Below are 14,551 nucleotides of genomic sequence, written 5' to 3' on the forward strand. Positions count from 1 at the left end.
CAGTTAGAGGTGTGCAATATCATATCGTATACAATAATAAAATGTAAGTTATGTTTTGCTGCAGTAGTGTATTTTTATTTTTTTTGTCATATCGCCAAGAGTATCGTTATCGCGATAATACCATGAAATATTGTGATATTATTTTAGGGCCATATCGCCCACCCCTACTGCTGATTCCACTTCTGCCAAAAAGAAAATGAATGTTGCATTTACTTAATAAATGTCTGTGGTCTTTTTAGACCATTGGGAGATGGATTTAAGACATTTTTAGACCAAATAAGGTCTTTTTTAACTAAGCAAATTTAAGACGTCCATGTATTGTGACTCAATCAAAAAGCAGTCAAGCCTGAAATGCTTCTTTCATCTGTAAACTTCTGTAGGCTAAATACATGAATATGCTGTAAATATGTAAATATGCTGGTTTTCATGACATCAATTTCTCACATTTAAAACTGGTGCTCAGCAGAATCATTTCCATTCACAGAGAAATAAACAGTGCATACTGACACTTCCTACATCACATTTTACAGGTATGTTTCTCATGTCTAACCCATCTGCACATGTTTCTCATGTCTAAATGCAGTTACATGTGGTATATGGCAGTTTCAGTCTTTTATGTATGAGCCAATCAGCTGTGGGACTGAGGGGGATTTTTTTCCAGTTCTGGCTGATTGCTGGCAGTGTATTTCAACAGCTTCTCCAAAACCCTGCTGCAGATTTCAACTCAGTCCAAGGTCAGGACTTTGGCTGAGCCAATCAAGGACATTTTATTACTGAACCACTCAAACGCTTTGGGTTCAATTTTTCAGCAAGAAGAAAAAAGATTCACCAAGCATTTTTGTATATGAGAGATTCTCTGAGGCTCGTGCCTTTTAAATAATATTTTAATTAAAAAAAGAGTCACCTGATGGTGATAATTAGTTAAGCAAAAAAAAAAAAAATAATAATAAAATAAAAAAATTTCTCTCCTCAGTCATGATCACAATTTGAATGTCTAGCAGCTGACGGGAAGGTTTTTTTCCCCTTCATTTTTTGCCTTCATATTTTATCCAAAATTATGCATTAACATTAAGATTTTATAAGGCTTTTATATTTTTCTGAAGTAAAAAAGTAAAATAAATAAATAAAAAACAGTACAACAAACATTTACCTCTTATTTCCTCTTATGGTCAGTATTGTAAGAAAAAACTGTCTAGTAGCAGGGATGAAATGAGCAAATATAACAGGAAAGAATTGTATATATTTTTCTTGTAAATTGTACATTTAGTTTAGCAAATATTAACAAAGATTATTTATAAATTCTTGAAAGATATAGTAGCTATAATTTCATATTTAACACCACATGGTACATGACACATTATTTTCCGTTACAATAATCCAAAAAAATAAGGAACTAATTTTTACACCTTGTTCAATAAAAATGCTGATTGTAAGGTTGATTGATGGGAGCTGCTTGCTTATTATTACAAAAATAAATTAAAAAAAGCTAAATGAAAGTACTTAATTTTTTTTAAATGGTTTTTTAATGCTTGCAGGATTTAGACTCCCTTAAAAATAAATGTAAGATTAATATTAGTTTATATATATGATCATTCTAAATGGTGCTTTTTGTTACCATTTTCACAAATAAAAAGGGATCATCCAGCCCTAGTATGCCTTACCCTGCCCCCTTCCAGAATCTTTAAAATCCTGGTACTGCTGAATATAGAATCTATTAAAATGTCTTATTCATTGAAGTGCTTATGCCAAAAGCAGCATTTTATTGTATTTATTTTATTTTTTATCTTTCAAGATTCTCAGGTCAGAATTGAGCCTTTAGGCCTCTAATTGATCTCTGAGGTGAGCTGATGATTCCAAACATGTTTGTTTTAACATCTCAAAACATTCCTGAGTCCTCTAGTATGCGATGTTCAGCAATGTAACTGAACAAGTCCTTCAGGTTTCAGTCGAGAACTCTGCTCCGACAAAAAAGTGCATCACTAAAGGAAGGGATCAGTGAAAAAAGATCACTGAAGTGCACAGGCTGGCACGTTTCCAAAAATAAAAAGGATTGCGTTACTTCACTTGATACCAATATAATTCAAATTTCAGATATCTTTACAAGCTCAGATGCAGATTCCACTTTTGCATGATTTGTGCATTTCTAAAGTCATTGTAATGTTTCGCCTATTTAACCGCTTATTACTTGATCCTCAACTAAAAATCGCTTTAGTTAAACCTAGGGGTGTGCCAAAATATTGATATTGCAATAATATATCATATTGTTTTCAATACATTATTATATGTGGCTTCAAATATCAATTTTTTATTGAAACATAGGAGCTCAAAACTCCTTAAGACTCACCCACCATTTTAAATGTGGGTTACTGCTTTATTACTTTATACTAAAGTATACAGTACTAAAGTTACTGCTTTATTACTTTATACGGTGGAGTCATTTTAAATGTGCAGCCAAACATATCCAGCCTCCAAACCTGTTAAACTATTACCGTAGTGAGTTTCTGCCCCATTCATGAAGTGTTTAAATCCAGGAAAACGGTTAAATATTATATAACAGCAGAGAGGATAAGAATAAACCAATAATCTGTTATAAAGCCTCTAAACTGCTTTAGATTGGCATTTTACCATTCATTTAAAAAGTTTTACAGCACACTAAATCTAACTCAGAACCCTTGGACTCTCATGGGATTAATCTGTCCAGAAACCACTGTTATTATTAACTGTGAGTGAATATGGGTAACTGTGGTAATTCTGCTAAATGAAGGTTGCTTAAAGTGAGTAAAGTTATAGATATGTTGGTTAGAAGAACACAGGTTTTGGCCCCACCCTGACTGAGGGGTAATACTGAAGTCAGGTCATGTACATATATTGTATGATTAATCAATAATGTAAATATATACTATACTATAATTACTAGACTTCCTAAAGGAGTTTTTAGTTTCTTTCTTCATTTATGTTTATTGATATCTTTTCCAATTACAACTAAATACTTACTGCTCATATTAATAACATAAACAGTATTTAAGGAGTCTTACACGTTTACGCATTAGGGGTGGGCAATATTATATCGTATACAATATATCGTGACACAGAAATATTATGATCTTAAAAATCCATATCGTGATAATAGGGCTGTTCTGTCTTAAAAGTAGTCTATTATTTACTGTGAAGCTTTAGATGTATTTATTGTATAATTGTTTTAGTTTGCAGTTTATATGCATGCGTTAAATATTCTGCAATATTATTTGCTGCATTATATTATTTTATGCTATATTATTTATTTTGCCACATTATGATTATACTGTTATACTATTATACTATATTCCTGAAATGAATGGATTATTTCAGTTTTCCTATATCGCCAAGTATATATTGTTATCGCAAAAATACCCTGAAATATCGTGATATTATTTTAGAGCCATATCGCCCACCCCTATTACACATTACTGTGCAGTATATATTAAACAACAAACCTGTATTATTCACATTAAAACACATCAAAATTTATATCTTACCTTCCCTCCTCAACCTCCACTGTACATACTTCTATGACAAACTGCTGCCCATAAATATCCTAGAGATTAAAAAACATGTTAGCCATAATGAATCATTTGATAAATTTTATGTAAAATAAGTCAAAATTAAGCTCTACACTGACATGCCAAATTTAATGGGACAGCAATATGTGCAGCTCTGGAAAAAAACGAGAGGCCACTTAAAAAATGGTAAAAATTTATAATCAAGAGGAAGATGGGTGATCACAAGCCATCAAACTAAGCTGGACCGCTTGAATTTTTGCACCAGTAGTGGCATAAAGTTATCCAAAAGTATTGTGCAAGACTGGTGGAGGAAAACATGCCAAGACACATGAAAACTGTGATTAAAAAAACATTTTTAACCAAATAATAATTTCTGAACTTTAAAAACTTTATGAATATGAACTTGTTTTCTTTGCATTATTTGAGGTCTGAAAGCTTTGCATCTTTTTTTCCAAGAATATGAGAAAAGTGATGGGACACAATTCTAGTGCCTGTCCCATGAAATGTGGCATGTTAATGTAATATCAATTAGCAATCTCTGACAGATGAGAATAAAGCTTACCCTCAACAGTAAAGTATCTGCCATGGGAAGAGGGCAGGAGGTGCAGCGAGCCAGAACTGCGAGTCGAGGGCGCCAGTTGAATAGGACCAGCAGCATCCCTAAAGAACAGACTGCTCCAAAGCGGCAAAGCCACACCCTCCAGCATACTCTCCTGTAGCCCTGGACGTCCTGATACACAAACCATTGGATATTATTACATCATAAGACGTTATAAAACGTAATTATAAGACGACAGCTTGATTAAACTTTTTTAAATGGCAAAAAAAAGCCTGATGCACACCCTTTATATATTACATTTATGCAAATAGTATGGATGTACATACATACACATATCTAATACCAGAAGAAAGCCTTTAAAAGCCTTTACAACTAGTTGTATATTTGCATAAATATGACATTTTATATGATCACAAGTCTTACAACTGGATGAAGAGAATGTTAAACAAGTTTTCTTTACTATATTTATTTAATGTTGAGTAAAATGTTCTAACCTTACATCACATAATAGTCAAACATATGAGAACTTAAAACATTTCTAGATCCATCATTAATAAAAGAAAAATGCCATCCTGATTTTCAGACAGCAAAGCATCAAATCATGCAATAAAATCAATAAATCCCAAACCATGATACTGCCACCCCCATGTTTTACAGTTTGGATAAGGTTCTTACGAATGAATGCAATATTTTGTTTAAATAGACAGTTTTAAGTTTTGCCCATAAAAAAATCTTAATCGATCTGTTTAATTTTCCAATACAAAGAGAGGTATAAAGATTTCCATAATATTTTCCAATTCAGCAGGAATAAGTGTTTGAAAATTTTCCATTATCAGTTTCAATTTAAATGTTCAAACTAAATCATTAGCTTTACTGTGATTCAATCTAAACTCTAACCACAAGCTAATACGCGGTTACTGATATAACTGATCACAGCAGCTACGCTACAGATAACTCTCTCATATGTAAACGCTCCATTTCATAGGGAACTTTAATATGCTCAGTACCATGTGGGAGACAGAGGGGGTGTCTATAACCCCAGAATCCATTAAGGTGGACCCGGGGTCTGCAGGGGTCGGCCCACCCATCCCCTGAGTGCCGCTCCCTGTAGGGGAAAGAGAGGGAAAATATTTAATGCTACTTTGAAAGCGAAGTATGTAGGTATGATCAGTTTATTGCTGGAATACAGTAAACACACCCCTTCTGTAAACACACACACACGACACATACACACGCACACTCAGAGCAACCAGGATCTCAGAGCAGGACCACAGCTGCTCATTTAGAGGACCAGAGTAGAAGACTTCCTGCTGCTGCTGCCAGAACAACACTTCAAACTGTCTGATATTCCTAAAATAATATCCTGATTTGGGTATTTTTGACAAAACAATATTATTGGCATATATATATATATATATATATAATAACACCAGAATAAAGTGCAAAATATTTAGTGCACAAACATTAACTGCAGACATAAACAATTATACAAAGAGTACCCATAAAACGTCACCGTAAATAGCAAAACAAGTACAAAATAGACTGCTTACTTAACTGAATACCACTATTATAGATTTCGATTTTGATTTTTTTTATATTACAATCCTTCACAATATATTCTGTATGATACAAAATGGTACAACCCTAGTCCCAATCCATATTTTTCCAATCTCGATCTGATTGAAGTACTTTGATGTAGAGATACAGATCTTTATGTTTCTGCAGATAATACAGCAACACAATTAAGAAAAGATGAACTGATAATGATAATGATTTAAATTACAATGTTTTTGTAATAAATCAAACAAAATAAAATGTTTGGCTTTACGCCAAATACTGAAAACATTTTTTTTTTCTTTAAATAAATAAAATAGCCTAAATGTATTCTTTCCTTGCTTTTTCAAAGGAAAATCATTGTTTGGTTTAAAATATTCTGTCTTTTTTTTTTGGCCAAATTAATTTGTTAGGTAAGCATTCAGTGCATCTGAATATTTTAATAAAGATCTGACATAAATGTAAATTTCTGGATGGATTATTTTTGAATGAAAGGCATTTTTTTTTTTCAAACGACTGCTTTATGTTTTTTTTCATACATCATCATCTAATTATATCATAAAGTATATCATACAGTCTTTCTGACCTAAGAGATCATCCAGCTCCCAGTACTTTTAAAACACTGTACTGAAATCACATTGTACACACCCTTCACTGATATTTGTTGCTTGTTGCCGACTATTGATGTAAAATGACTATTTTCTAGTGTCATGAATGGGCTTTCTATACCACATGTTTACTGGCTTCCTCTTATCAGATTTAAACCTGTGGTTCAGTCAAAACCAGATACATGTACTTCTCCCACCATTAAAGCCTGAGTGCTTCTAACCAGCAATAATTTGAGAGTACACACATATTGTCGGCCTTTATTTCCTCATATTGTTCTGGTGGCATTCGCAAAAACAGAAAGAGGACAAAGATTAAAACACCATAACCACAGATTATGTTCCACTGTATAGTAGGCCCACAGTGAATACTATAAAACTTTTCTGTTAACTTTTTTTTTTCATTTTACTTTAATCCTAATACAGAAACTATTGTAAATTATTTGGTAACTGTTTGGCTAAACACATTATGTGGAGTTCCATAAAGTTCTATTGTAGTAATGTAGATTTGAGAGTAACAAAGGAGCCACTTGCCTAGAACACAGCAGTAAAAACAAAGGATCAGATCTGAAATGGAATTAGGGGTGGGCGATATGGCCCTAAAATAATATCACAATATTTCTTGGTATAACAATAACAACAGTTAAAATATGGGGTTACATACATGAAGTAGTATGTTTAAATGTTGCTTAAAGGTCACCTTCCGTCGTTTTTTCTTTCATTTTAAAATGTCTAGTTGTGGTCTCTAGTATGAATGAATGACATGTGAGCCGTTTTTGTAAAAAAAAAGGGCTCAGGTGTCTCTGTATAGCTCTTTTTTAATGGACTGTTTTAGGGGTGTGTCCAAAATGACCGGATTCCAGCTTTGCTCATGAATATTCATACATGCAAACAGCATGCAAATATCTCTCCTCTGATTGGCTAGGAGCACTGCGACGCCCCTCCACCGCTCTGCCGCTCACTGCCTCCCACCTCCTAACTGATGAGCGGTGATGTTGCGTCGCTTCAGCTCCGCCTCTGGGAGTTTCTCGAGCCAAGGTGGGCTGGTCTGTGAGTTTCTGCCTACGTAGGCAGAAAGATCATTCAAAATTCACCCGTTTTTCGGAGGGGGGGAGGGGGGATTTCTTTGCTTAGCTCCTGCAGACAATGGGGGCTGCAAAACAGTTTAATGTGCAGGTGTACACATTCAACTCGGAGAGACCTACTGTATTCCACAAAAAACAAGAAAAATCGCATTTTCGCGGAAGGTGAGCTTTAAGTATATTTAAAATAGTTTAATTTATTAATAGTTTAATATATTCTATTTTTATAGAATTAAAGTACAATAAGTACAAAAAAGTTGTTCCATATTCGCACTCATTAAATATACTGATTAATAATGTGGCTACAAATATACTTTAGTGCACTATAGCATAGCAATGCTTAGTATACTTTAATCTACTTTTTTTCAATAGGGCAGATAAAGTCTCACAGTTCTGCACAGTGAATTTACAGTGAATTTAACCAGTGGCTTGTAGTAGTAGTGTTCTGTTGGTTTGATACTGTACTTACTATTTAAAAAAAAAACAGTCCTTTATTTATGGTTGTGTAAACAATTATTTATGGATTCAACTCAGTTACTGAGAAACATCTACAACCAGATGCCAAAACTGGTGTGTCAGTATGGCTTATTCACACCCACTGCCAAAACTAAAGGAAAAATGTATTCCTTTGTCATCCTTTCTTCCTTTTTTTGCAGAGTTTTGACAAACAAGGGTGGAGTAAAATCTGCACACTATGTTAATTTCCTCATTTTTCACATCACATGCCTTTATGCTGCAGTTTCCCATACAAGCACAGAAAGAGCTAAGACCTTCAGTGTATAAAAAAAAACAGCCTGAGGGGGTTAAAAGACTCAAAATGAAAGTCTAGACCCACCAACTGGTGGATTTTCACTTCCTCTCAGGAGTTTTCAGCCAGCTTAAGGCAAGAGTAAACCTGAGAACTGAGCAAATCAACTGCAAATTAACAGAAAAAGCATCTTATGTATTACATTAATGGCCTGTTTAAACTAGAGATGAGCAATATGACAGAATATATTAGCTTTAAAAAGTGTATAATTGCTTTTTTCTGTTATCATTTTATTCTGTTATCATTGTGTCAGTGGCATTTAAAAGTCTTAAAATGACAAAAGAAAATTGTGTATCGCAATCATTTCTGGGAAGATATGATAACCACAATTCATGTTCTAGAGAGTGTATTACGTCCTGTTTAACTGAATAACGTGCAGCAAAAAATGTATAAAAATGACTATAGTCTTTATGAAAGACAATTTTATTTGCATTATTTTTTAAGAATCTGCCCCTGCTGGTACATTTTGTTTGCGCATCAAAACATTGTGAACAAATTGTTGTATCATGAAAAAAACTGCACAGGTTTTCCCCAGTTTAAGGGTGGGGACCAGCACAGGTCTCACACAGCATATAATCAAACATCACAAGCTGTAACTTGTGTATAGACTCAACAATACACCTTCTACGTTTCACATTTACTGCCCTAACCACAACATACACTACCGGTTATGGTTGTTTACAGTGAACATAAAGCAAATGTATTTCTTCTCTTACCCTGTTTCCTTCTGTCCTTCGCTAAAACCCTCTGGGTCTCAACCAGCCGCCTTCAGTAAACTACTTCAGTAAAGTCTGGTGCCATCGTTATTACTGACAGTGAATTATATCCAAATATCTACTCGGTTTCATTTGCTGCAGCTATACGTCACCAGAGATCCGTGAGAGAGAGAGACGCAGCACACCTGCCGGAATCTACTTTATCTACGTGGGCGAGACCAGCTGCCACTGACTCCGCCTTTTCTCCACACACTCAGTGTTTTTAAAAGCTAGAGGCAGGGTTAGTACGTAATGATATGACTGTATTAGATATTGTATTGGAAAGAAACAGGAAATAAATAGGTAATAGGCTTTAAAGCACAAGGAGCTTCAAAAATATGTTGTCTTCTTTAACACTGGCATAGAATTTAAGGCATCAGGAAAGCTTAAACTATGCAAATACTGCTTAAATATACCTTTATTTTTCTTATTAATAAAATGTGTTTTCTATAACCTTATTGCTGTCTGTGTATTTATATGAGCATAATTAATTAACCATTTTAACTAACAAATGAATTAATATATTTTATTTAATTCCTACCCACACCTATATACTCAGTGCTTCTTAAGGTAACACTACAAAGTCTGTCTAAAGACCTTAAACTCATGTTACCTAATATCAAACTGTCTAAAAAGCCTGAGGCCAAGCTCAGGAATGTCAAGCACAGACTGCTGAAGAGTCCAGCCCAAGACCAGTTTTGCTGGTATGTTGTTTCAGATGGGTTAAACTGGTCTTTAATGGTCAAGGTGGTTAAAAAGCTGAGCCTCCAGCTAAAAACATACCCTATAGTGGTAAGCTATGGTCATGTTCGGTGAAATGCTGGAAATGCTGGTCTAAATGTAACGTCAAGCTCCGGAAAGTCAAACCCCCTTATGGTCAAGCACCCTAAAGTCCTTCATGTGAAAGCTAGCTTCCCTGAAGTCATGTGCCTTAAAAAGAAGCCCTGTGAAGTCCAAGCTCCCTAAAGCACAATTCCCCCAAGTCTAAGCTCCTAAAACCCTTTTCATAAACTTCAAGCACATGAAACTCAAGCTCCTAAAAGTCACACTTGCTAAAATCAGGTTCGCAAAAGTCTACAGTCATGATCTGTAAATTTTATGACCTGCTGAGGAAGGCCAGTCTCCAAAAAGTAAAACTCACTAAATTCTACTTACAAAAGATAGTTTGACAAAAGGTTAAAGTCACACGCCTTTAAGTTCAAGTTCCAAAATCCCCCTCCCCAGGAAAGCAAAGCCCAGAAAAGTGGAGATCCCTAGAACCAGGGATGCACAGACACTTTTATCCTTACAATACCAATACCAGTTTTTCAAGTATCTGCCTTTACAGATACCAACTCTAACTTAACTACTTAAAAGTTGCCTAGAGCATTGAATTTGTTAGGTTTTATTTTGGTAAAGGTAGTATTCTGTTTACCAAGAAGATATAACAAGTTTAAAGGAAAAGCTTTAACTGATTAACTAACTGCATATATTTAAAAGCTAACTGTATTAGCTTATTAGCAGCATTAACATATTAATATAATTCAATAATCTAGCGGACACCCACGCATATACAAACACACACACTCACACAAACAAACACAAAGTTTGGGATAACTTATTAAGACAGTGTTATTCATAGGCCCATATCTAGGTTATAGAAACTGAGGTAAAATAGTCCATGAACTTAGAACTTAGCTTCCTAAAGCCAAGCCTCATAAAACCTTGCTTAGAAAAGTCAACCTCATGAAACCAAATCTTTCTTAAACCAAGTTCCTTAAAACATTGTCCAGGAAAGCCAAGCTCAGGAACCCCAAGCTTTCTGAAACCAAGCTCAGGAACACCAATCTTCAGAAAGTCAAGCACAGTAAGATCAACCTCAGGAAAGCTAAGCTCCCCAAAGTTAAAGCTCAATAAAATCTTGTTTCAGAATGTCAAGTCTTGCAAAAGCCAAGCACCCTAAAGTTAAAGCTTCTCAAAATCCCCTTTAGGAAAGCCAAGCCTGGTGAGATCACACTCAGGACAGAAAAGCTTCCTAAATCCCTGTTTAGAAAAGTCAAGTGCAGGAAAGCCATGCTCCCCAAAGTTAAAGCTCATTAAACCTTGCTCCAGAATGTCAAGCCCAGGAAAGCCATGCTCCCTAACTTTAAAACTTTTCAAAATCCTGTCTAGGAAAACAAATAAACAAAAGCCAAGCACCTAAGATAAATTTCAGGAAAGTCAAGCTCCCCAAAGTTAAAGCTCCTTTAGCTCCTCTAGGAAAGCCAAGCCCAGTAAGAAAATTCAAGAAAGGAAAGTCAAGTTCTTTAAATCCTTGCTCAGGAAAGTCAAACTTAAGAAAGCCAACCTTCCCAAAGGCAAGCTGCATAAATCTTTGCTCAGGAGTTCTCAAAGTTCTCAAAATTCTGCTCAGGAAAGCAAGCTTACTAAAGTTCAAACTTCCCAAAACCTTGCTTCAGAGAGCCAAGCCCAATTAAAGTTCTAAAGTTCAAACTTCCTTGCTCAGGAAAGCCAATCTTCCTAAAGCCAAGTTCCCAAAGAATCTGCTCAGAAAAGTCAAGCTTAGGAAAGCCAAACTTTCACAATTACTATTCAGGAAAGTCAAGCTTTCCACATTCCTGTTCAGGAAAGTCAAGCTTAGGAAAGCCAAGCTTTGCAAATTCCTGTTCAGAAAAGTCAAGCTTAGGAAATAAATAAATAAAAGCATTTCTCACTAAAACTTTGAAAGCCCTGAAGTCTGAAGTAATAGTGCTGCATAAACAGTCAGGCTGTGTGAAGAAGTCATGTGCTGACATCCCTGCTGGAGTCAGCAGCACAGCTACAGTCCAGCGGGGGCTGGAGTCCTGAGAAGATTAGCTACAGTCTGAACCCTGAACTAAAGCGCCTGACTCTGGTGTTTATATAAAACCCTGAGAATATCTTATTCTGCTGTTCTGTACAGTTTCTGTGATATTCACAACACTAGAGCTGCCTACCCTCAACACACCGCTTATCTACCCCTCCATATCTACCCTCTACCCCTCCATATCTACCCCGCAGAGTTCAGCAGCTAGTGTTCTGAAAGGAGCTAGAGAAATGTTCCTGTAGTACAGAGAGTGATCTTACCGGATGTGTCCATGTTATCAGCAGTGATTAGCTCTGATCCATAGTGTTTACACTGCTCTCCAGCCTGGATCTCTCTCTCTCTCTCTCTCTCTCTCTCTCACTCTCTCTCTCTCTCTCTCTCCTCTCTCTCACACTGAGCTCAGAGTGAAGCCGCTGCTGAGGATTCCTCTTCTTCCTCTCCGCGCTCACAGTCCTGCTGATCAGAGCAGGAGCACCCCCTGCTGTACAACACCAGAAAAACCCATTCATATATATATATACAAATATTCAGCTCTGGAGACAACTTCAGTTTCTGAATCAGTTTCTCTGAATTTGCTATTTATATGTTTATGTTTGAGTTAAATAAACATTATTGTTTTATTCTATAAACTACTGACACATTTCTCCCAAATTCCAAATAAAATATTGTCATTTAGAGCATTTGTATTTGCAGAAAATGAGAAATGGCTGAAATAACAAAATAGATGCAGAGATTTCATACCTCAAATAATACAAAGAAAACAATTTTAAATTCTTAAAATTCAGTCTTCAATCACAGTTCTCCTCCACCAGTCTTACACACTGCTTTTGGATAATGTTACGCCACTCCTGGTGCGAGAATTTAAGCAGTTCAGTTTGGTTTGATTGCTTGTGATTAATCCATGTTTGTCATGTTAATTATATTCCACCATATGTACATATACATGTGCATCTCCAAAAAAAAAAAAAAAAAAAATATATATATATATATATATATATATATATATATAGACTAGAGCATCTAAAAAATGTAATTATCATTGAAAAGTTACTTAACTTAAGTAATTCAATTCAAAATGTGAAACTCATATATTATATAGATGCATCACACACAGAGTGATCTATTTTAAGCATTTATTTCTTTTATTGTTGATAATTATGGCTTACTGCCAATGACAACCCAAAATCAGTGTCTCAGAAAATTATATAAGACCAATTGGTACTTTTTACAGTGTGCCAAGTCCTGCTGGAAAATGAAACCTGCATTTCCATAAAAGTTGTCAGCAGAGGAAAGCATGAAAATATTTTCCGGAAAATCAATGCACTGACTTTGAACTTCATATAACACAGTGGACCAATACCAGCAGATGACATGTCTCTCCAAACCATCACTGATCAACAGTGAATTTTACTTTTTATTTGTAAATGAAGGGAGTAGAGTCTGGAGGAAGAGTGGAGAGACACACAGTCCAAGCTGCTTGAGGTCTAGTGTGAAGTTTCAACAATCAGTGATGGTTTGTTGATTTTTAGTTTACTACATAATTTGTACAGACTTATTGACCCTTACACTGTGTCAAAATTGCACAGCATATTGATTTGAACAAATTTTTCAATTATTTAAATATATTTGAAAACTGATTTAAACTAGTCACACAAATAACTTTATGAAAGAGCCGCATTATTAAAAAAAAACCAGAGCCCTCTAAAGATGACATTATGAGTCTTTTAAACAGTGACTCATATCTAGCGTAACCTGATTTGATTCCTTAACATTGATTTTACACTCATTAAAAGCATGTGACACTGATAAATCCCTGCTAAAGGACTACTGTATTAGACAGGCCAGTTAAATAACTGATGAAATGAAAAGGGTTTAGGGTTCCCTTGTAAGAAAAGTGCGTATAAGTATATATTTTTAAAGTATATATTATAAAAAGACATATATTTTTAAAATAAAAATTAATACATACTTAAATACATACTAAATGTTCTATTTTGGAACAACTTAAATATAACACAAATGCATTAGATTGTGCTTTGAGTGTTTTTTTGTATAATTTCTGCAAACTTAAGTAGATTTAAGTTTGTGTTTTTAAACATAATTTTTTAATACACTTGAAATATATTGTAAATGTATTACTTTACGTATTGATGGACATATTATAGTGCATCAATAAACATAGTGTACACCTTAATGCTACTGGAAAAAAAACTACACTAAAGTGCACTTTAAGCCGTATTTAATGCCACTACATATATTTTCTTAAAAACATTTAATGGAAACACAGAGAAAATATATTTAATATGTTTTTTTTTTGTTGAAGCATATTAAATACAAAATGTGCTTTTATTATTCTTTACCTAATGGAACATAATTTAATGCTCTTAAGTATACTTCCTTTTTTTTAGAAGGATTAAAAGGGTGAGGACCCAGGAGAGAGAACACGGATAAAGAATAATATGACAGAATAAAACAAAACTAGCCTGTTTGTCAGGTCTAATAATTAAAATTACCATCAGAGAAAGCAATTTTGCTACATTATTACAGTAAGCTCTGTATGCATAAAAAAAACATCTAATAAAAAAAGCATCATATTAGCACATATGTTTATGCATTCTCTTAGATAACCAGGAGTTTAATTAGTAAAATCAGGGCTGCGCTGGTGAGGGTCGTGCTCAGTGTGAGTTTAATTATACATGTATTGTTATTAATATTTCCAGTAGAGACGCATTGCAGCACTGATATCACATACAGCATTTCTGACTTGAGGATTACACTTCAAAAAGAATCCTTTATTACCTCACCTAGAGCTCCTCTTCTTCTGG

General features: G+C 34.7%; 1 protein-coding gene across 3 annotated transcripts in view; it reads right to left on the minus strand.

The window, feature by feature from the left end:
- atp13a2 (ATPase cation transporting 13A2) overlaps nucleotides 1–12,133 on the minus strand; it is a 172,799-nt gene extending 160,666 nt beyond the window's left edge. For 2 of the 3 annotated variants that reach the window (XR_007423860.1, XM_022677233.2), the window contains exons 1-4: nucleotides 11,987–12,133; nucleotides 5,106–5,203; nucleotides 4,102–4,269; nucleotides 3,516–3,574 (exon numbers count right to left, since the gene is read on the minus strand). Coding sequence is in view for 2 of the 3 variants with exons in the window: in XM_022677233.2 (XP_022532954.2) it covers nucleotides 3,516–3,574; nucleotides 4,102–4,269; nucleotides 5,106–5,203; nucleotides 11,987–11,999 (338 nt within the window). In the remaining variant the exon portion in view is untranslated. Of the gene's footprint in view, nucleotides 1–3,515; nucleotides 3,575–4,101; nucleotides 4,270–5,105; nucleotides 5,204–8,863; nucleotides 9,116–11,986 lie in introns of those variants that run through there. The other variant, XM_022677235.2, reaches the window with a different exon arrangement.
- Nucleotides 12,134–14,551: the final 2,418 nt, after the last annotated feature.

This window comes from Astyanax mexicanus, chromosome 13 (genome assembly GCF_023375975.1).
Source record: "Astyanax mexicanus isolate ESR-SI-001 chromosome 13, AstMex3_surface, whole genome shotgun sequence".
NCBI classification, from domain to species: domain Eukaryota; kingdom Metazoa; phylum Chordata; class Actinopteri; order Characiformes; family Acestrorhamphidae; genus Astyanax; species Astyanax mexicanus.